General features: G+C 44.0%; 1 protein-coding gene across 3 annotated transcripts in view; it reads right to left on the bottom strand.

Moving 5' to 3' along the window:
* The window catches only part of EIF4G2 (eukaryotic translation initiation factor 4 gamma 2), a 216,676-nt gene extending 194,914 nt beyond the window's left edge, over positions 1–21,762 (bottom strand). Inside the window, exons 1-5 of one of the 3 annotated variants that reach the window (XM_078680941.1) lie at positions 21,534–21,716; positions 17,979–18,043; positions 8,773–8,887; positions 3,831–3,896; positions 1,458–1,619 (exon numbers count right to left, since the gene is read on the bottom strand). In XM_078680941.1, the coding sequence (XP_078537067.1) occupies positions 1,458–1,619; positions 3,831–3,896; positions 8,773–8,887; positions 17,979–17,988 (353 nt within the window). In that variant the 5' untranslated portion in view covers positions 17,989–18,043; positions 21,534–21,716. Of the gene's footprint in view, positions 1–1,457; positions 1,620–3,830; positions 3,897–8,772; positions 8,888–17,978; positions 18,044–21,533 lie in introns of all 3 variants that reach the window. The other 2 variants (XM_078680943.1, XM_078680944.1) reach the window with 2 other exon arrangements.
* Positions 21,763–22,007: the final 245 nt, after the last annotated feature.

Below are 22,007 nucleotides of genomic sequence, written 5' to 3'. Positions count from 1 at the left end.
TCTTGCATGTGTAGTCCGAGCCACTCCTTTTTTGTATGTGTGCCCCACCACCTGGAGTTGTTGAGAGGGTGTGCACTGGTAGTGTGGCAGAGTCACTTGGAGGTGGGATGTTGTCCACCTCTTCTGTTTCCCCGGCCATTCCCCTTCCCCGCGAAAGGACTGGCCCCTCTGTTGGTATTGCCAGTGTTGTTTTTGCTGGCCTGTTGCGTCAGAGTGTCGCCCTGGTGTGACTGGTGGAAGGTCTGGTGCGACGTGCCCGGCTGGTTTCCCCTCTCCAGTTTGGTCTCCGTGACGGGGTTCCTCTCTTTGTCCCTCTGAACTGCAAGGCCCCCATGGATCTTGCGGTGTCATGGTCCTTTTTCAGCTGGGTGAGCTTTTCGTCCACCCGAGCTCCGAACAGTGTTTCGCCGTTGAACGGGGTGTTCAGGATATTGTGTTGCACCTCAGGTTTAAACCCTGATATTCTGAGCCAGGTTTGTCTCCTTGCCGTGATGCCCAGCATCATAAGTCTGCTGGCTGTGTCTGCACCGTCCAGTGCTGTTTTTAGGCATTAATTTGCCACATTCTTCCCCTCCTCTACCAGGTTAGTAGCTCTCTGCTGGTGTTCTTGTGGGAGATGTTTGAGTAACTGGCCCAGGTCGTCCAGGGTCTGGTGTTGGTGTCTGTTCAGCAGGGCGTTTGAATTGGCCATGCGCCAGTGCGTTTGCAGCATTTCTCTCGATCTTCCTTCCAGTCAGGTCCATCCTTCAGCTCTCCTTGTCTGGAGGTGGTCCAGACGTTGACGGGACATTGGCTCTTTTCCTTGCTGTTGCCGCAATGATGGAGTCTGCAGTGACCATTCTCTGGATGTAGGGTGGGTCCTTGGGGGGGGGGGGGGAGTGCTTGTACTTCTCCGTCCTGGGTCAGGAATGGCATTCTGTACCCAGAGAGTCCATAGCTTCAAACACAAGGATCACTTCAGTCATCTGGAGGTAGATGTAAGACCCAATACTTTCAGGAGCCGCTTGCCTGCATGAAAAGATCTTACACTCAGGCTCCAGGATGTTATCGAACTTGTCAAACAAAGTAGGTTACCAATTAAGGCTCCAAAATTTAGTGATTTTTTTTAAATTCACAATAGTAGTGGCCTCTTACACAAAAAAAAAACGCTAACAGACGCACAAACACTTGAAAGCAACATTTATTTCCATGGAAAATGCGAGGGATGTTGTCATTCCTAAAACTGTAGAGCACAAAGCATTTCATTACCACATCCCAAGCTAAACCTATAAAGTGCAATCTTTATTTACTTCAGCAAAAGAATACACGGATAAGGTCAATGATGATTTACACTAATTTGCAGCCCCAAAAAAAGCGCAGCACAGGAAGCAATTGAGGATCTGTGGTACATCAGTGCATATTAGAAAGCCCATTTTATATAACTCAAACTAAGTAGAAGTGTAGCTGGCACAACTTACCCTCGTACTTTCCTAAAAATTGCATCATGCCGTTCTTTCTCACTTGCGGAGTTGTTCGCAGGGTTAATTGCGGAGTTGTTAGTGGGATTGACATCTCGTCTAGTGCTTCGTGAAGGAATCCATTTCTGAACGCCAGGCCCTGGGGTTTTCCCCAGGTACTCGCTACGAAAATAAAAAAATATTCTAACAAAAGTAACGACAAGTCAAATTGCACTGTAACGATTCAACACCACCCGTCATAAGAAGTTCATAACATTCATGGCAACCGATCAAGCTAAATGACATCTAGGCTCTCGTCCTAAAATATTCATTCTTCGAATTAAACTTCTTTAGATTTCACTGTGTACACAATTTTTTAAAAAGCACTACTAAAATAAAGGCATGTGTATCACATCAGCAGCCGGCACGTGCACGCAGTCTACCAATGCTTAATTGGGTGTGCAAGAGACCTGAAAATTGATGATACAGTAAAAAGAGCAAACCTTGTCCTGCATCACTTATTCAGATGCTTGTCAGTTTTCGGTCCATACAGTGCTACTAGGTAGTTTAACGACCGATTTCAGATATACAATAGTCCTTCATATATTTCAATGGATGTGGAATACACAGCCAACGGAAAAACTATTAAACGAAAATGCTTGTGTGGGCTGATCCAACGGGTGTTTACCGATATCTCAAGCCGAAGGCTGGAGGCTCCGAAACAAGAGAAGCAGATGGAAGAAAGCCGACAAAAGGCTCCTTGAAGTACAAAATATATTCAATATGCTCAACATGAACAATGGCCATACAGGACACTAAATGGCACGTCCAAGAGGTCATTGAACTGCTAATCGATTTAGATGGCTTAGACCTCTTTATGGATATTCCAGTGGGGGTTTCAAAATAAACTTATTGCCAGGTGTCCATATTTAAAAAAAGCCAAACCAGTGAAGGGCTGGAACACCTCACGCATGAGACTAAAAACAGGGCGGGGGCGCAATGGGCATGCAAACATAATTAATGTTTAAATATTGGAATTGACATGTTTTCTGTAAGCTGCTCTTACTAAAGGCAATTTATAGTTTTATATCAAAAGTCGGCAATGTATAACACAGTAACTTAAGTTTGGAAAAAATACAGTCAGCGAGTAGCGAAATTGTATGGTCGACATGCACAACTCGCAATTTACTCGCTCTAGCGCACGCCGCATGCAACTGCACAAACTGTGGAGTTTAGAAAATACACCCGTTTGTTAAGTAAACAGCTAATGGGGAGTTTGGGGCAGTTCAAACTTCTAGCAAAAACTACTGATCATACCTTTCAAGCAGCCTATGCGCAAATGCTGTTCAACGAGCCAAAATGAGAAGGGGAGCTTCAAATCACGTTGAGTGAATCATTCACGTTTCAACATGCTGTTATCAGACAAGTTACGGATAACAGACGTCTGAACGACGATGCCAGTAATGCAAGTCCTAAGCAGATGCTGTGCTGCTTCACTGAAGTATTTAAATAAAGCGATTGGAACGGCTGTGACCTCAATTTACACCAAGTCCCATGTAGCTCCCTAATATTTGCACTTGGGGATCAGGTTAATGCAGTCTGCATAGTTAACATTAATATATTATATGCAACTTACTTGTAAATTGTAAAACGTTGTTTGTATAGGTAATGACTACTGACCCGTGATATTGTTTAGGGAAGTTGGCTTTGGAGACTGCTTCAAAGTTACTTTGTACATGAAACAATGAAGCTCCAAAAGCACAATGTCCCAACACATCTGCTACATGCAACGACTAACGAAAAAAGTCATATTGCACGAATATGTAGTATTCAATCCGAAAAGGGGGCAATGCAATGGCTAGAAATCTGGATGTCACGTGATACAATTGATATCAAGTCCGTAAAAACAAAATAAGCACTGCAATGAACATTCCTAGAGCAAAATGATGGCTTTCAGCACTGTGATTCAGCTTTGGAGGAGGTTTGATGTACAGACATAAGTCACTGCCTTACACACCCCATGGAGACAAATTATGAAACCCACCAGCTCAGACTGCATTCACAGGATCCCCAGCACCATCCGTACTGAATGCTACTGGGACAAGTGCAAAATGAAACTGTTCACTTCACTTTTTAATTAAATTTTTAGGCACGCACGGCTTTTCTTTCAGCAATGATAGCCAAATTGTAAATTGTAAGGTGCCAAGCATAATTACTGGAATCACGAAAGCAGCATGTATGTTAGTCTTAGTGGTAAACAACAAACCAACTTAAGCTTTGGTTACCAAGAAATTAATGGCTACAATGTAACTAGAGCTGGTATCTGCCACCACTTCTACATGATAGCCTATTAAAATACTACCACAATGTTTAAGTAAAACAAAGTATTGATACCTGTTGCAGACAGTCTTGGGATAGTGCTGAGGTGCACCCCTACCTCCTCCTCCGCCCGAAGAAGCACTGTTATCAGAAATAATGAAATTAAAGCAATATCTCAAGCCTATTTCATATCAATTCAATTTGACCTGACCATTGAAACAAAGTAAAAACTACCATTTAGCAAGAAGTATATTGTAATGAGTTAGCAATGTGGTACCTCAACGTCTATAAGATTACCATTCATTCATTGAGTACTTACGTTCTTAATATTCATAATAGTTAATGCCACTTGCATTGCAAAGGTTACAGTAACTACAGGAAAACAAGGACAGGTAAGCCAGCTTTCCAAAGTGACAATGAACCAAATAAACAAAGATTGCAAAACAGAATATTCTGTAGTGGAATTTCCTCAATGGAATACAGACAATTTTCAGATTTGGTAGCGATACCAAGAAAAAATTGTTGCATCAAGTAACCTCAAATTCACTGCCCTTTTAAACTGCTGGTATTTTTCAAGGACCCAGTATTTAGTGTGCACCCCCCATACGCAAGAACAGATGTGAAAGTTAAGCACAAGTGTGTGCCAATGCTTGCCCCTAAATCAAGCAGCCCAGTAATGCCAAACCTTAACTAGAATCCCTTTTAAATTGAGAGTTCATGGACTAAAGTGGCAACACCACAAGAAACCTAAAACCAGATTCGAAGTCATTTGAACTGCCTTTCCTGAAGGTCAGCGAAATGTGGAGAACCGGGTGAATTTTGACTACGCAGATATTTCTGCTGCTGGATCAGCCAGCTTAGGTAATTAGTCTCTTCACAGTTAACCTTTCACCAACCCCAAAATTAAGGAGACCTATGCACGTTAGAACTAACCTTATGGAATCAAACTGCACGAAAAGTTGATCTTAAACAATTTGTGTCATGACAGTTTAGTCGGGCATGAGGGCAAGGAGAGCGGTGTTGTGGCTTAGTGTGTGCAACGTAAATTGAAACCTAATCACGGAGTTGGACTTGGGAAGGTGTGTACATGACTGTTAGAAATTAGTTTTAGAAAGGTCACGTACACAGTCAAGGCTCCTATCCCGCACAACAGCATGTGCCCCCTCCAAATAGCAAGACCAATGTACTTCACGCCATCCACTTTTTTTTTTTATAACCGTGTTACAACTAATAGAAACCCCGGCAGTTTCACTACCATGAACATTCAAACATGGATTTTGTCCGTATTTAAAGGAAAAACCGTGAATGTGATCAAAAATCTAGTTTTTCCTTAACATGTCTCAAAAGTCTAAAAGTGGAGCCTTTTCCCCAGAATATAGGCTTAAGGAAAAAAATATATTAACGGATTGCTCTCACAAATATAGAAAACTGTTCTCTGTGCAGTCATGCTGGAGCACGTGGTAGTTCTTTGGGGACAGAGGCTAGCTCAGTGGTTACAGGGCTGCATACGGAGTTAAGCAATCCAAACCCACTCAATACTACTGCACTCCAGGTACATAATCCATTTGCTCCCTTCAGGCATTTCACCGTCCATGGCTTACTCTAGGTAGGAGTTATTAAGTCAGATCACACAACAGTACACTCCACATCAAGGTCATGTTTGGATCTCCATAGTAGGATCAGACGTTTCCTTAAAGGCAAGTTTAAAAAAGCCAGTAACTAGGATAGACGCAGGTCAGTCAGAACCATCTATGCAGTCCACGAGGAAATCAAGCTTTAGGAGCAGTCTCTCAAATAGCTAGTCACAACTATATTTCAGTTTGCTGGTGACCCATGACCACAGGTCATGGACCAGTTACATTACATTTTTAATATGATGAAGCAGACTTGCAGCCATTTAGAGGTGCAGTCCATACAGCTACACGCTGGACAAACGAGCATTGTTGTTATGATATGGAAGGTCACATTTGTCCCCACACGAAGATGTTCGAGGTGGCTGTGGGCGAGACGGAGGAGAAAAGGATGTGAAAGGGGATAGGAGGCGCGTTATCACGTTCCACCATACCCAATATTCATGTATTAAGTTATGGGTTGTTCCTGAAGGAATACCAAGCTTCTAATTAAGTAGAATTGAATGCAATGGTTTGAGATTTCCCAGTTGAGGGGAGTGCCATTCTTAGTTTATTTTTCCTGAGCGAGACACCAAAGGACCAGCCAGCTTGAATTAGTCAATGTGCAACTAGTTAGTTGCACATTGACTAATTCAAGCTGGCTTAAACCCAGAGAGGAAGAGGGGGTGTGGGGAATGAAAAGGCTGCTTTCAATGAGGCATGGGAACGTCATATTTAACAACGAAAGGTGAATGGAGCCCGCACTTAATAAGCAAGTGGATATCAAGTATAGGGATATGTTGGCTAGAAACAAAAACATGCTGTAAAGATACCATGTGCGCCAAACGCCGCTTTCCAAATAGGCACTTTCACCATTTCAAAGAAAAACTGCCGTCCAACAATTCAATTAAGGGAATGGGGGACCATGCAGAGAAGGCAGTCCCTCAGTTTAAATTGTAAATTGATACTTGTATAGCGCACTACTCACCCGCAAGGGTATCAAGGCGCTTGTACGAATACCGCTGTGGAACCCATCCTGGCTTTCCCTGTGAGGTGTCCACTCCTGGGCACCCCCCAAGGTGGAGGCCAGGCTTCCTTAGCGTTGTGGGGGCCTCTGCATCAGGGTCTGCCGCTCTAACCATTGAGCCACACCTCGAGGACCCATTCAAAACAGACCGCTTAGTTGGTCTGCTTATGAAAAGTCACCTACCAAGATCCCGTCAGAAATATTGTACTAAAAAAATATCCTTCACAGAAAAGTGGAATGGAAACTAGAACTGGCATTAAGTATTCAGGTAAAAGCGTTTCTCACACTTTCATAAAAATGGAACAGAATGACCCTTTTATTGTTGAAAACTTAATTTCCTTGCTACAAAAAGAATGCACTTTTCACACTTGCATTTTAAAATGTAACACAAAAAATCCTGAACTTTGCGCCCTGCTGGCCGTAGGGGATTGCGGTGCGTACAATTGCCATAACGAAGACTGCCTTCTGATTGGCTCATGCAGGTAGGACTTCTTTTCCAAGGTTGCCAGCATGTCAGAAGAGCGTTGCAGACAGTCTTGGGATAGTGCTGAGGTGCACCCCTACCTCCTCCTCCGCCCGAAGAAGCACTGGTATCAATAAGATCAATGTCATTTTTTGTTGCAGTTCAGCCTGCCAGACTAGTGCTGAAAAGGATGATTCTAATTTGCAAACCTGGAAATTGGCTGACATGTGGTGCAATATGTGTCTCCAGCCGTCTCATGAGCGCCCCCCTCCCTAAAATGTACAGCTCTTCTCACATCTGTAAGATACTTCTTACTAAACAGACAAAGCCATTCTGTCTCGCAATCCGTCTATTCCAATAAGTATTGTCAGGCAGATCTAGAAATGTACCTAGTTATGCTAGTTCACTGTACACGAACTGAAATTCTATACTGAAAAGAAAAAACTGAATTATGAAAATCTGAGGACAACACTTCCCAACATTCTGCCGAGGCACGCTCATGAGATGCCTTTGGGAACAGCTCAAAAGAATACTGCAACGACGGTCCTAACTCAGGAATATTAATGTGCAAACCAATACGTCTTAAAAAAATAAGCAGGAGAAGACCAGACATTAGCATGGATCCAGAATACTTCAGCAACACAAATATCTTAACTGGTGGTACTGCAAAGCAGGAAAATAGGGCAAATTGGCTCATGTAGCAACATTAGGTTTCATAGTCTTAATATTGTATGGGCCTTGATAAGGAAACAAACCCTCTTGTTCAGAAGCTACCACCCTTTCTATGGCTAGGGGAAAGTACAACGCTTTCAAAATGGTTCCGACAAATCCAATGCTGCACAGGTCTGTAAAACAGACTATGAATAATATTAAAAATGTTATTATGTTAACCTAGATCATACTGCAATGGATGATCACAGCTCATTTAGATGCATTTCCCAGGCAGGCAGAAAAGATGATTTACGTTGAGCCATGTCCATACCTATTCCCCATCTAGATTCAAAATAAACATAATTAATCTAAAACTGCAAGGGCCATCTTGGCAAACGAAAACACATTCAAGGGTGCTGCCTGTGACAACTGCCCTTCTTGGACTATGGTTTTCTAGGCAAAGTATGGCTGTAATTCACGAAGCAGCTGAGCATTCGTTGTCAGTGGACCTGGAATATGCTAAACTTTAAAACCGTACAATGCGAGGAGACAGACGCCATGCAACAGCCAATTAAAATTGGTCACCTAAAGCAGAAAGAGGCAAATAAGATCACGGATCCTCAACATTTTGACTGAAATTCTTTGGCCACTGTCAAGCCTCATTTCCATCAGTCTTTCAGCTTTCGATTAGTACGGTCATCGGTATTTCTGGCAAGCTAACTAGCAAGAGCTCAAAAAGGAAAAACCTTCTTGACAAGACTGATTAAGCAGGTTGGGATACGTGATTTGGCCAGCTGCTTTAGCCACTTTCCTTAGGAACCAAGATACTTCGTTTTTTAGAAAGATACCTCCAAATGAAGTTTCCGAGTCTAACCCTTTATACATAAAGAGAGAGCAGATTTAGCAAACTTATTTTCCCAGGCTATCATTCACCCCGTGTAAGTTTTTATATATACGCACTGAAGTACATATAAGCATCCAACCCAAACGTGGCGTACCCCTAAAAACTTATCCAAGTGGCCACTCTCAAAATAACATGAGCATCTTAGGCTTTAAATCCTATATGAAACCCCTATATCAAAGTTGTGGAAAAGGAACAATAGCCAATTAAAACCAGTGATCTGCTTTAACAACTAATCTTACAATTCCAACACTTAACTAGCTGGATCTTCGTTTACACATGAACATTTTTTAAAACCTCTAGACAACTATTATGACATCCGATTCGATCATTTTAAGTTGTAAATGAAAAGAAATGTAACTTACCCGAAACGAGAAGCACCCCCTTCTGCAATCGCACTCTCCACTTTGGCGGCTTGACAACTAAGAATCTTCAAAAGAATATTGTTCAATGGAAGGTCGGGGTGGGGAGAAACAAAACCTACAGAACAAAAACAAACAACATTTTTAGACTTCAGGTTACAATGCCCAATGTTTCTTCACTATATTCGGCTTTCCTAATAGTTTATTACATAAAACCATAAGCATTTTTCGGTATCAGTCCACTACCTCTACTTGGGAGGAGAGGTGCAGAATGGATATTTAACAATACAACTGCTTGAACCCAACAATTCTCTTACAAACTAGTCATCTATATTATGGAATTAACACTACACACATGGATATTAATGTTCATGTCAGTTTTTAATGACTTTTGAATCTAAATTGTTCGACCTTCTAATGGGCCAAAAACCAAGTACGGAAAAGCAGATGCAAGTTAACTGGTCATTTTAGTAGAAATACAAGCAATGTTCGTGAATTCTGAAGTATTAGGTTATTAATCTTAATAAAGAGCAACAATACCCCGAGTGTGTTTTATACCACTATTAGAATGATGGTGGAGTTTGGGTTGTTTAGTTGTGAGTGATGAGGTTTTGAATGAGGAGTATGTAAAACATGCAATAAATTTGCAAGCCGACAGTAAATAGCCAGCTCCCAAATACTCTATGCCACGGTCGGTCTTTGTTTGAAGAATTTCTCACTGGGGCTACATCTTGGTACACAAAGGTCCAAACAGTTCCCTGATCTTCTCATTTTATAGCCACCTTACCCTTGAAAATGGCAAATTCCTAGGATGGGTTTAGCTGCTAGGGAGCTCCTTACAAGTTCCCCAGATTTAGTCACAGGGATACAGGAAGGCCTAAAACTCAAATTTTGACCTGTATCCTTGCTCAAAAATCCAAGGATCAAATTACACAGACCTAGTGCTACCAGCCCCAATTCTGCATACACTAAATTGGCTTTATTCGTTACAGATTTTTAAATTCCGTACTGAACTGTCTTTTTGGAATGATTTTAATTAACTAGCAAATGAAGATTACTTAATTGCATACATTTCCACCTTCTGAGAGACATAACTGGGCCAAGCTCACACCAATTGACTACATGCTAAGACGTGGTAAATTTAGATGGTGGCTTTGTTCAACATGCTGTGGTGGGTGCAGTTGAACAGGAAATACAGTGGGCGATGGGCAGATGTTTGCTCCTCCACCCTTGGTTCACAGTGATGGGCCAGGCTACTCGTAATAACTAAGTGGGCACTGATCAAGCTTATTTGGGAGAAACCCGATTTAGCCAGATGCTGGCAGGGGTTTTTCTGAGTCGTCTGAAATGAGTTGCTTAGCCAGGAGCATGTTTCACTTCAACATTTGTCCGAGGTTTACATGCTGAAGAATGAGCAGCATTTGCGGATTTGGATTCTTTGGAGTACTTACACGGACCATGACAGATCTCGTTCTCACACACATTGGGATTAATTAGGCCTCGTCGCAGTCAACCAAGTTTCCTCGTCTGTCAGACTTCATATGACCCGAGATTAGCATTTGCAGATCAAGCAGTGGCAAAGTCAAAAAGACTTGGATTAATGTGCCAACACATGCAGTGTTAGCACACTGGAGAAAGGGGGCCAGCAGGAGCTTAAAGGGGGTTATAGCTGTGCAGCAGTCTCTTGAAAAACAATGTAGCCAGACAGAAGCAGAAGGGCAGAGCATTCGATTAGATGAATACTCCACTGTGCCGAGCCAATACGTAATTGACAATCTTAAGCTAATGGCTGAACCCAGCTGGCAGAAGAAAGCCAGAAGTGAAATGGGCAGACCCAAAGTTCACTCTGTATAGTGCTAGCAACAAGTCAGGTTGAAAGCTGTGCTGCCAAATGATTCCCAGACCGAACACTCAAGGCATCGCCAACAACATATTTCAGTTGCCCAGCCTTACTTTTGTAGCTTATATAGCCAACTCAATAAAAAAAAAACCTCCTTTGAATGTGCCCCTCTGCTGCAGGGCTCCTTTGGACCTGCCAGTCATAGTCCTTCATTTGTTGCAGGGATTCATCTACCTCACTTCCAAACAGGGAGTCTCATGTGAAGAGTTTGCTAACTATGGAGGTTTGGACTTCTTGAAATTGGCTGCATCAGCTGCGTCTAGGGCAGATTTCAGATATGTTCGCTAAGTTCCTTCCCCTTCTGTATGGTTGATTTTGCTCTTTTCTAATCCTCTTCTGGGAACTTGTTAATCAGTTCTTAGATGTTGTTCCATTGTTGGTGACCACACCAACTGAGGAGGCATTAGTGTTTGCAAAGCACCATTGCATTGCTGCCTCCTTCTCCCCACATGTCCATTCTTTTACTTTCTCTCTCTGGAGGTGGGCCAGTGGAGTAACAAGTGTTTCTCCTCCTTGCTGGGGTGACAAGAGTCTGCAACTGTGTTCCCCTGGATGTATTTAGGGCCCTATTTCTCAAACCTTGGGAGTTACCCACTTTGCTAAGGCAGGCCCCTCCTTGAATGCCTCTTGCCTTCGTCTAGAATGCTTGGCAGCATTGGATGGTATTGTGTCCCCTTGGTGGATAGTTCTTAAGTTTCTAGAGGGGGCCCCAAATGCATCAGCTTCTCTTTGATGAGGCTGTTGTAAGAAGGCTATGTCGTCTGGTGGAGAAGCCTTCAAGGGATGGCCACAGACCCCTTGTTCAGGTCGTTCCATTCTTCCTCGAAAGTTACAAATTCTTCCTCCTCTTCTGGAGCAGAGTTCTTCAATGTCCTCTTCGTTAGGTTCTGGGGTTGCCGTAGCTTCAAAGATATCCTCCTCAGCATCTGCGGTAGCTGAGGGTTTTACCAGGATTCTGAATTCTTCAAGCGCCTCAAACTTTTGTTGGAGTGCCACCATTATTACCTCCAGACATCTTTCTCCACCTAAAGGGTCCTTTCGGCGCCTGAAGCCCCCCGGTCATCCTTGTCACTTGAGAGGCCCAAGTCCCTCGGCAATGTCTATTGTTTCCGACCTTGGAGCATGGCTGCGTAATGGTCCTCCCTCTGCTTTTAACAGGCCTTGAGAGGGATATGAATACTGCGCAGGTCTTGCAGTCCTGATCCTTGTGATCCTTCATCAGGCAAGAGGTTACAACCGTTGTGTAGATCGTGTTTGGATAACTTGTGGTGGCAATTTGGGCAAAACTTGAAAGGGGTATTTCCATGGCCCATACCTAATCTTATTTCGTTCCAACTGTGTTGTTGCTCTGCCTGTATCCCTGAAGAGGAAAGGTGTCCAGCACCAAAGAATGATCGACAACACCCCGGGAAAAGGGGGACTGACCATTCCACACCCAACCCACTAGATGGCAGAATAAAGCATAGCGGTTGAATCCAGAAAAGGATTCATGCTGCAAAACTGGCTTTCCTGGTCTGTGTGATGCAACGTCCTGGGTGGGGTGAGATTGAATATGGGTCAGGAAAGGTTGTCAAATGTGTACCAAAGATTCATTCATAACAGTACAAATATGTAATTATGGGAAATGCAGGAAACAACGTTTAATAGACATCCACATCCTCAATTATGAAGACTCCGTTTTATGTAACGTACTGCAGGTTACTAGATTTCAATGGCAGACTAATCTGTGGTGAAGAGGGCCAGAAGGCACACATTTTAACCTGAGAACCAGGACAAGCACTCTTATATTAAGTTAAGATGTCTAGAAACGCTGCTTTATATCCAGTGGAGATCATAATTCGGGAATCGGACTCTTCCCCATGCCTTACTATGGAGATTTCCATCCAGGCCGCTGCTTGATGTGTCACATCTGTCTGATTTTGCTACTGCTATAAGAGAATACTTGAACAATGTTGGATCAAAAACCCAGTTCAAAACTGCATGGGAGTACTTTATGGTATATACAATGGACACAGGTATAGCCAAACGTGCAGAAGTGTTGATGTCCCTTTGGCAAAGTTGGCACAGGAAATCCTCGAGAAGTGGAGGCTAAGGCTTTGAACACCGGCTTGCCCGGGTTGGTAGAATTGGATATGAAATACAAGGAAGTTAAACATTCAGATAAATATGCACTAGCTAAAAAATGAGGCGAGGGAGAGCTTGCTGGACAGCGGGTTGCTACCTGGGGGAGGCCTGGTGACACTGGGCTTTTATCCTTACCGGCAATCCAGTCTGCTTGTGCCGAGGGTCCAGCCTGCCTGGACCCATTTCAATACAGGTAACTATAGCAAAGGCCTGTATGCTCCTCGTTCTTCACCTGTCCCAAGGGCCCGGTTCTACACCACACTGCTACCGCTGGCCGGCCAACCCCGTAGTGGTGGCTACTACAGAGTCCAGGAACGATCACTTGCTTCTAGAAGTGGAGTCCCTTTTCTTTGAGGGCCAACTTCTCCCTTTCGATCAGCTGGCGTAAGGTTAGCGGACTCAACCCCAGGACAGTTCCTTCTTCATAGGCAACTTCTACTTGATTGCCAGCGCCTCTGGGAACTATCACAAAATGAGCAGGCGACCCATTCAGTGCTTTAAAGTACTGACCATGGGCCCCGGTTGACACCCCACTTGGACGTACAAGGCCATCTGGGAACTGACCCCTGCCCCACTTGTTCAAATGAACAAATAGAGGAACTTGGGAGGCCACAACAATGAATGGGAGCGCGCTCTGGAATTCCCAAAGGTGGTATCCCATACTACAGCTGCAAAAATATACAATTTATTATACTGCCCAGGAATACCAGACGGCAGCGCAGCTTCAGCATCACTACCCAGAGTGAGTTTGCTTGCCCCCGCTGCCAGACCCCTAGTGCAACCTTCCTACATATGTTCTGGATCTATCCAACCCTGCAGTACTATTGGAGCGGCATCAATGCCATACTGCATGAGGTCACAGACCTCCCGGACATCCCCTTCTAGGAAGCCTGCTGAATATTATGATGCAGGAAACACCACAATGTCCAATCGTGGTTTACAGACCTCCCCACTCCCCTTTGGAGGGCTGGATAAGGACAGTAAATATGTGGGACACTGCAGAAGAGGATGTGCAAGTGCAAGTTGCGGCCTCATTTCCCCTGAATGGGCCAGTTTACTCCGGTGCTTCCATCGAGCTATCGACCATGACACTACACCTTAAAAGTCACAGGGCTCACCTGAGGTGACTCACTGAGCGGCCTCCCTAAGGGCTAGGTAGGCCGGCTTTCTAAAGACCCTCCCACCCTTTCTGCGCACAAATACATTGTCGCCGCCACACTTTCGGAGTCATTATGCACTCTTCCTAGGTCTAGTCCCGGCTATTCAAACACACTCAACTACCCCCTAATCACTCATCCTAGTTTAGTACCCCAGTAGCTCCTTCTCCACTTATTGTTCCTCTCTTGGGTACACACACACACACACACACACACACACACAAAGACACTTTCCATGGGAGCGATTCGCCCCAACACGCTTCATTGGCATTCCGCAAAATGTCCTTTTGATTATTCTATGTAATGCTGCCTCAGACCAGTCATGTACCCATTATGTAATATCTGCACTTCCGTAGGGTACATATATGTAATGTTTATCTCTTTTGTGCGCGCATCGAAAACCCAATAAAATGGTTTAACAAAAACGAGATTAGACTTTTAGGGTAATCATTGAATAAGTGAAAAGTAGTGATTAAAATTAGAGCTATCTGATGTGCCAACGCTGTTTTTCTACCAACAGAAGGATTTCTGATGGGGAGGGATTTTTTTTTTTTTTTAAAGAGAAAAGAACGTCTTCATGACCGAGCTAGCTACAACAAAGGGGGTGGAAGGATAGGACCAACAGCCAGGCACAGGTCATTAGTTTTGCATGCTTCCGTTGTGGTAGTACTTCACAATGCCAGGCTTGACAAATACCCTGTGAAAAAGGATGAATGCGGAATTTAGGGATATTTCAAAATAACAAAAAAGCATAGGCAATAGGTCTTGCCTTTGGGACCTTGTAAGTGCTTAGCTATGCAGCATATAATCCTGGGTGGTGTATAGCTATACAATTACTATTTTTGCCATTCACAAAGCCAGTTTGGAAAGTAGGATTTTCCTTGCAACACATCTGTATGGCGGGTACTGTGGAACATATCATTGGCAATCTCAAGAAGCTAATTCAGATAGGCAAACTTCAATCTCCAAACATACTGATTTTCAGAGAACAAGTGAGGAATTGGCACCACAAAATAAAACGTCTAACTCGTACTTGCATTGTCAGGTGACAAAATCTTGATAGTCTATGCTGGCCGAAGGAGGAAAACATCCAATACATACGGCTGACTTAATTTGTCTCACAATATATAACTTAATAAATGTGAGTCCGAGACCTTGGCGTAACATGTGATCTTAAGAACAGATTAATCACTCTCGGACTGATCTTCCACTTGGTATTCTAAAGGGGAGCTCCCAAGTGTTATGGGGTCTTTGGGAGAACTAATTAGCATATTTGTTTAAATCACATATCACAAGCGTGCAGCAAGGACAACGTGAAAGGTTTAAAGAGGAGTTGGCTCGCTTGCTTATACTGAGTCTCTAGGGCTGTTTTTATTCTTATATGAGCAGGTACGAGTACCCGCGCTTCCTTAAATTTGAAAGGGCATAATAGTCCCACCTTCTCAGCAAGTACGGCCTAGACAACCCTGCCAAAAAAAGTGAGAGAGCCTCATTAGTATTCAGAATCTCGACCTGTTTATAGATTCATTTCATGATTTATCGTTGCATGCCTGTGTCATCTACACCCATACGTGCTCCTGGCCATACTTGGGTGACGCAAATTAATAGAGAGATCATCATTATGAGCCTGAACGACAGAATGGTCTAAAAACAGGCGCAGGACTAAATTGAGCGGTACACTGAATCGCTGCAACAGTACAAGGACGACAGACGAATCCAGCTCAAAATGTTTAAGAGAAGCAGCCCTGTGCACAGGTTGCCGTTCAAAATAATGAAACTGCCCAAAATGTGCCCTTATAATAAGTTTTCCACATCATATATGTTGGACAAATACTGAAAACAGATAAATCGTTTATATTATGCGTCAGAGGGGACAAATAAATATGAGATACCTAAATGCACACATACGCGTAGACAAGCACGGGTGCAAAGGCCAATGGAATGTGTGAGAGAAGTCCAACCCACACAGAGGAGTCTCTTGAAGTCTGGAGTGATTCCAAGAGGCCCTCTCCTAGAGCAGCGCATGCACGCGGTGCTAGGCTCGACCTAAAAAAAGGCAGCTTGCCTCACAGAAAGTGGTTCAGATTCATCAAGAAACACGTCAGATGACCAAGGCAGCTTGCCTCATAGAAAGTGGTTCAGATTCATCCAGAAACACGTCAGATGACGTGGAAGATGGAACTTAAATTTAGTGTGCGTTATTGGTCCTTATCTAGAAGCCACGGACATGAACCCTATGCAAAAACAGTTATGTTGGGATTTAGACTTCGTTAAAGACAGAAGACCACATTTAAGTTATGTTTTAGGACAGAAAGACAAAAAGGGCATTATTATAAGGCATGCAATATACCCAGGGTTGAGAGAGATTAGGTTAAGAGGGCGTAGGAAATTTCAAGATGTTAGAATCCTTGAGCTAACAGAGGCCTCTGACTGGGTTTCACTAATGGTCGTTGCTAGACAGGCCAAAGGTAAAATTCGGCTAAGTGTGACTCTTAGGTGTTTGAATGACAACTTAGTGATGGACTAATTCCCACACCCAGAATTCATTAGATGCTTTTGTTAACTAAGAATGCCAAATGGTTCTCCATGATGGATATTTCTCTACACCCCTATAGGAGTGTAACAGCATTTGTACCCCATTTGGGCACTTCCAGTTCTGCTGTGCACCTTTTGGCCCTACTTCTGCAGCAGCGTTAAAGAGACTTATGTCTGAACTATTTGGTGATATGCTGAGGGGGGGGGGGGGGGGGGGCTGTTTTTCAAGACTACATCCTGATTGTTAGTGGGAGTAAGAAAGAACACAAAAGATTTAGAAAGTTATTGAGTGCACTGTTTAACAAAGGGTTAACAGTGGAATTCTCAAAACAAATGTGCTGAGGAAAAAAAAAGTCACCTACACAGGGCATGAGGTCCGTTGTAGTGGAATAAGACGCAAGGAAAAACTGCTGAGGTCTATCGTTAACATGCATTCTCCCAAATACAAGGATGACTTCGGGTTATACTTGGGTTTGGCTGAGTTTGCCGAGTTTCATTTAAAATTGGTGGACAAACTTTCAGAAAAGACCATTATCATGAGAGCGCTGCTAAAGAAGAATGTGTCTTTCCAATGATAGCCAACTAGGTTTTGATGAGATTAAAAATGCAGTTGGCAAAGCCCCTATAGCAAATAATTGTTACAACAGATGCAAGCAGCAAAGGTTTAGGTGGTGTCTCACCCAAGTTGATGCGAGTGGCAATGAGGTTGAATTGCTTTTGTGTCACACTCATTCACCCCTACGGAAGAAAGGTACTCTGTTAATGACCCTTACACACAAAAAGAGGTAGTAGAGTGTACACTGGTGGTGGCATGGGATCTGTTGGTAAAAACAGCCCTCACTCACAATATTGTGAAATGCTTCATCATCTGGCCTGCTAACTAACACCCCTGCGCAGACCAATGGCTTGGGAGGAGCAAGAGGGAGGGCGAGACAATACAAAACTTACATTTGTGGGATCACCAAAGGAAAGTGAAGGTTAAAACTAGCTCGGATGTGTCCTGGATTCCAATTTTATTCCTGGGCCACCAAGATAGGGTTAAAAACGTAAATGATGGTGGTGATGAGAAGATTAGGATGCCTTCACCACTCCTTACAGTAAAGGTGATGACATGCTTCTGCCAATGTAACTGCGCCCACAGTGTTGGGTCACTGCGGCATTCACCAGGACCTTCCGGATCCCACAACACCACCCTCTGACCCTCATTTAGGCATTCCTGGGTCCAAACAGATTTTCCATTAGATTACTGTACTCAATGTATAAGAAACAAATGCCCCTTTTCATAAGAGCGCGTACCCCCATCTCACTCAGCATCTGTACACATTCACACTGCCTACAGCACCAAGTTGGCACGCATGTTAGCTTAGTCCAAATCGGACAATTCATTAAGGAACAATGTCCACTTCGTACAACACGCAGGGGTCTGTTCCATCCATAGCCAAAGAGCGTCACTGCAACGCGTCCACTCAACCAGAACACGGGCTATCACTCACCGAGTTCCATAGAGCGAATCGCTTGAATGAGCGAGGTTTTGGGAGCAGCGCCCTGTAGTCACACTCTACATGGAGACAAAATATGTACATGTAGATGTTATTGATAAGCAGCCGCCCTACAGCTATTACAAGGGGTCATATAACTTTGGTAGTGGTTAGTTGCCGCACACCACTGTCTCCGTGATGAGTGCCCTACGATGTTACGGCCAGTGTGGTAGACCGGCTGGCCCCCACCACCAGCTACCTTAATATAATCTTTGTTTGTTACATGCCTTAGTGTGGTGAAAGTCTAGGACTCTATAGAACTCGACCCGTCGTAATATGGAGGTGCCTGCAAAAGGGGTCTAGCTTATCAGAGGTTAGGGTGTCTCATTTGTACTTGCGTTCCCGTACCCCAGAGCAATCATCGCAGCGCTAAACCCGCTGGGAACTACGTCCAATGGGGCCCACCCCCAGCAGTTAAAGCAATCTAGTGGAAGGTCATGCCTGTACCTTCCCAAGATGCATTCTGGAGCACACCAGGACAGGGACTAGAATACAACAGCACTCTATGACATGAGCAGAAACGAGACTGGCTTAAGATGCATACTGCCGAGAAACCATGGAAAGGGGAAAGAATTGATTGGCTGGAACAATCGAAACCTGTAGTCCGAATCCAAAATAAGCCCACCCAAGCACAAAACAAGGACAGAGATGCATTACATGTTAAACATTCAACAAGGCTGAGCTTACGTTTTGCCAACATGGGACTGACACACAAATAAAGACAGTGGAAAAACTGGGTACTCGCTTGTTGGCAACAGACCTGCCCAATACACCCCAGACTTGATCACGGACAACCACTAGAAATGATTGGAGAGCAGTTAAAGTTGCCCTACATGGTTACCATCATGTAAACCATATATTCTACACAGGAACTGGATCTTAAGAGGACCACTAATGTTAAATCACCAAGGTTCCTTAGCAAGAAAGCTAGATCGTTAACTTGATTTATACCAAGAACCAAGTGATAGACTGAACCCTAAATGAAACCATGCAGCCTGAGATTCAGAGTGGAAGGTTTTGGCTAGGAAAGGATTTTCACCTCAATATTGTTGCACTCCAGGGTGATCCAGTTATTCCTCTTAAGGGGGTTGGAGGTAAATTAGTTATTTAAGCAGTAACGTTTAGCTACATAGTCTGGGACAGAGAGACACTGAAATCTTAATATATTACTGATGTACTTACTACACCTAACCTCAGCCCAACCAGCCAAAATGACCGGATCTTCAGAAAATTTTCTGAAAGCCTTGGGAACCAAGGAACGCAAAATACAAAAGAATATGAGTGTTTCACACAGACCGAATAACCTATAAAGGAATGGGCTGGTAATGCGCCCACACCGTGTTCCGGGCAAGCTCACCAGGCAAGGTACTAAGATTGCAAACCTACACAACTAAAATCACTATACTACACACAATTTATCAACCAACCCTTGCGACACACTGAAAGCAAGGAACTCTCGATTATGTGGGACTATGTTTCCCAGTCTTAAAATCACCGTTCTAACATACTGAACACCTCCTGTGGACTTGATAGACTGTTCAGTTTAGTGGAAGGGGTTAAAAAAAAAAAAAGTTTGACAATTATTCAATCAAGCAACACAATTTCGTACAGAGCGGGTGCACACGTCCAACAGACAGTTGTTTTAAAGCAAGATAAAGTGTCTGCTATTATGAGAGAATTATCATAGAAAATCTAAAAATCTACACCATTATCTTGTAGTGTTCCAAGGTTCGTCCCTTTCTCGGCAAGTCCTTTGGCACAAGTTTGGGCTATAGCAAGAAAAGTTCCAAACGGTCATAGATGAATCTCAACCCCATCTCCAACTAGACACCACCACAAACATTGGTTCCACAGTGTAAAGCAACGGTTAAAGGGATGAATCTCCAGCTCTCGTTACTCAAAATACTAAGTGCTGACTTTCTAGTCTAGTGTAACTGTCAAGAACCCTGGTCATATCCAGCCTTAACTTATGTAACACTGAATCGGAGATCCAAAATTAACGTTTTGGCTGGCTACGCCTACATAAAGCCCCAATGAGCCTTTACCTGCATAAGAGGGGCTACGGTAACAACTAGCCATAGTTAAACGCAGTCCACTGAGACCATAGTCAAGACTAGCTATAACAATCTTAAAGCCCAATGAGACACCCCCACTCACGTACACAAAACTTAGCACACTGGACAAGCCAGAAACCTTCCAGACATCTAGGGATAACCCCGTTGCCCATTATATGCAAAACTGAATAGTTTGTTTTGATGGAGAATACTCAAATTTGTAGAAAAATAATATTGAAACATGAAAAACTAGGATTATAGGGAAGGGGTGGAAGAAAAGAAAAAAAAGGAGCAGCAAGTACTTCCGGGGTATTTTTGAGACAGGCTCCTCATTCACGCTTCGTATTGCATGCCTAAATGACAGAGGGTTTTAATGAAAATGTCACTGATCGATACGCGCTGCCCTCAGCAAGACGTATTATACATTGGAGCGTGACAAGTTAAGATATGAAATTAGCGGTGGCGGGGAACAATTGGCAACCAGATTGAGTAAGACTGTCTAGTAACCAGCAGATCCCAAACCATAATACCGTGAATCCACAATTGACTATACCGTGAATCCACAATTGACTATCACGAAGCCTTTTGAGAAATGCGGCTTTCAACGCTCGCTGACTTCACAACCCGGCACGACCCGATGATCTCATTATGCCGTGGCCACACCTAGTGACCCATCCGATGAGTTCCTGTATGTCCCAGGTTCAAATGCCCACTGACCGAGCCCACCCCCGCCAGTAAACCCAGGAGCAGTGACACGCTGATGCCCAGAGATCCCAAATTAAGCGAGCGTTTCACTGCCTTTGACATACAAAGGAAAGCACTCTGTCGTAAAAACGCACAGATGTCTTTGTTCTCCGGGTCCTTACAGCGCCCACGCATTGCGGCCCAGAACCGATCTGAACTGAAAACAGAGGTGGGACCGAGTACCTCCGGCAACCTACCCTCTCCAGTACAATAAAAAGCCAACTCAACTTCCGATTCCCGGAGAAACTGAGTTAAACGCACAAAAGGACTGTCTGTGGGTGGCGTTACCGGCATAAATTGCGTACTATGGCCTAAGACCACTGATATGGCCGTAGTCGAAGGAAAAACCCAGCCAATACATAACGTAATACGAAATTGCCACATTAAGACATGCCCTCGATGGACAATTTCTGTGCAATAGAGCGTTACGCCGCAGTCATTGATTTTCTACTATATGCTGGGGAACAGAGTGCATCTCCACACATTACAAGCCTCCTGACGATGCCTCCATCTTTAGCCCCAAAACAGAACATTAGCACACATAATGCTGAACATTTCTACAGGAAAGAAACGTAAAATATCATCGATATTAGCTAAATCTATACCCTCCCAACATGCACCGCCTGACGCCATTTTCTACATAAGAGCCATGGCGGCCATTTTGAGACGACGCTGCCGCGCCATGCATCGCGCAGAGAAACAATCTCCTTACTTGTCTCAGGGCTTCTTCAGCTTCTCAGGTTTTAGTGACACCGACAGGGGAGAAAAAATAAAAAAGGGGGTGATGGGGGGGGGGGAGAGCGTGGGGGCGGCAGCGCGGATGCGGGGCGAGCGACTGCAGCAGCTACTCTTCCTCCATGGAGCTCGCCCAGTACTCGGCTGTTACTGCGTCGGCTCAGACGCTAAACTTTCTGTCTCACAAACCCGTGTCAACTAAACCTAGCCAGCTATACGAGGCGACAATTAGTAGTCGGAAACTAGACCAATTGGGGTCCGAGTTTCTGTTAGTGACGCGTTCTTTCGTGAGACATGGCCAATGGAACGCTTTGGGGGTGGGATAGGGCGTTGCCAAGGTAGGCGGAAGGTTGGTTGCACCGCAGCACAGCCGCAGTGCACCAGCCGTATTCGCGACTGCGATAAGTCAAACGAAATTGCGTAAGAACAGCGTACGTATTGTGGTTGCGGG

This window comes from Lissotriton helveticus, chromosome 3_1, assembly GCF_964261635.1.
Source record: "Lissotriton helveticus chromosome 3_1, aLisHel1.1, whole genome shotgun sequence".
NCBI lineage: Eukaryota > Metazoa > Chordata > Amphibia > Caudata > Salamandridae > Lissotriton > Lissotriton helveticus.
Note: the sequence above shows the minus strand (reverse complement) of the source record. Positions and strands in the feature narration are given on the sequence as shown.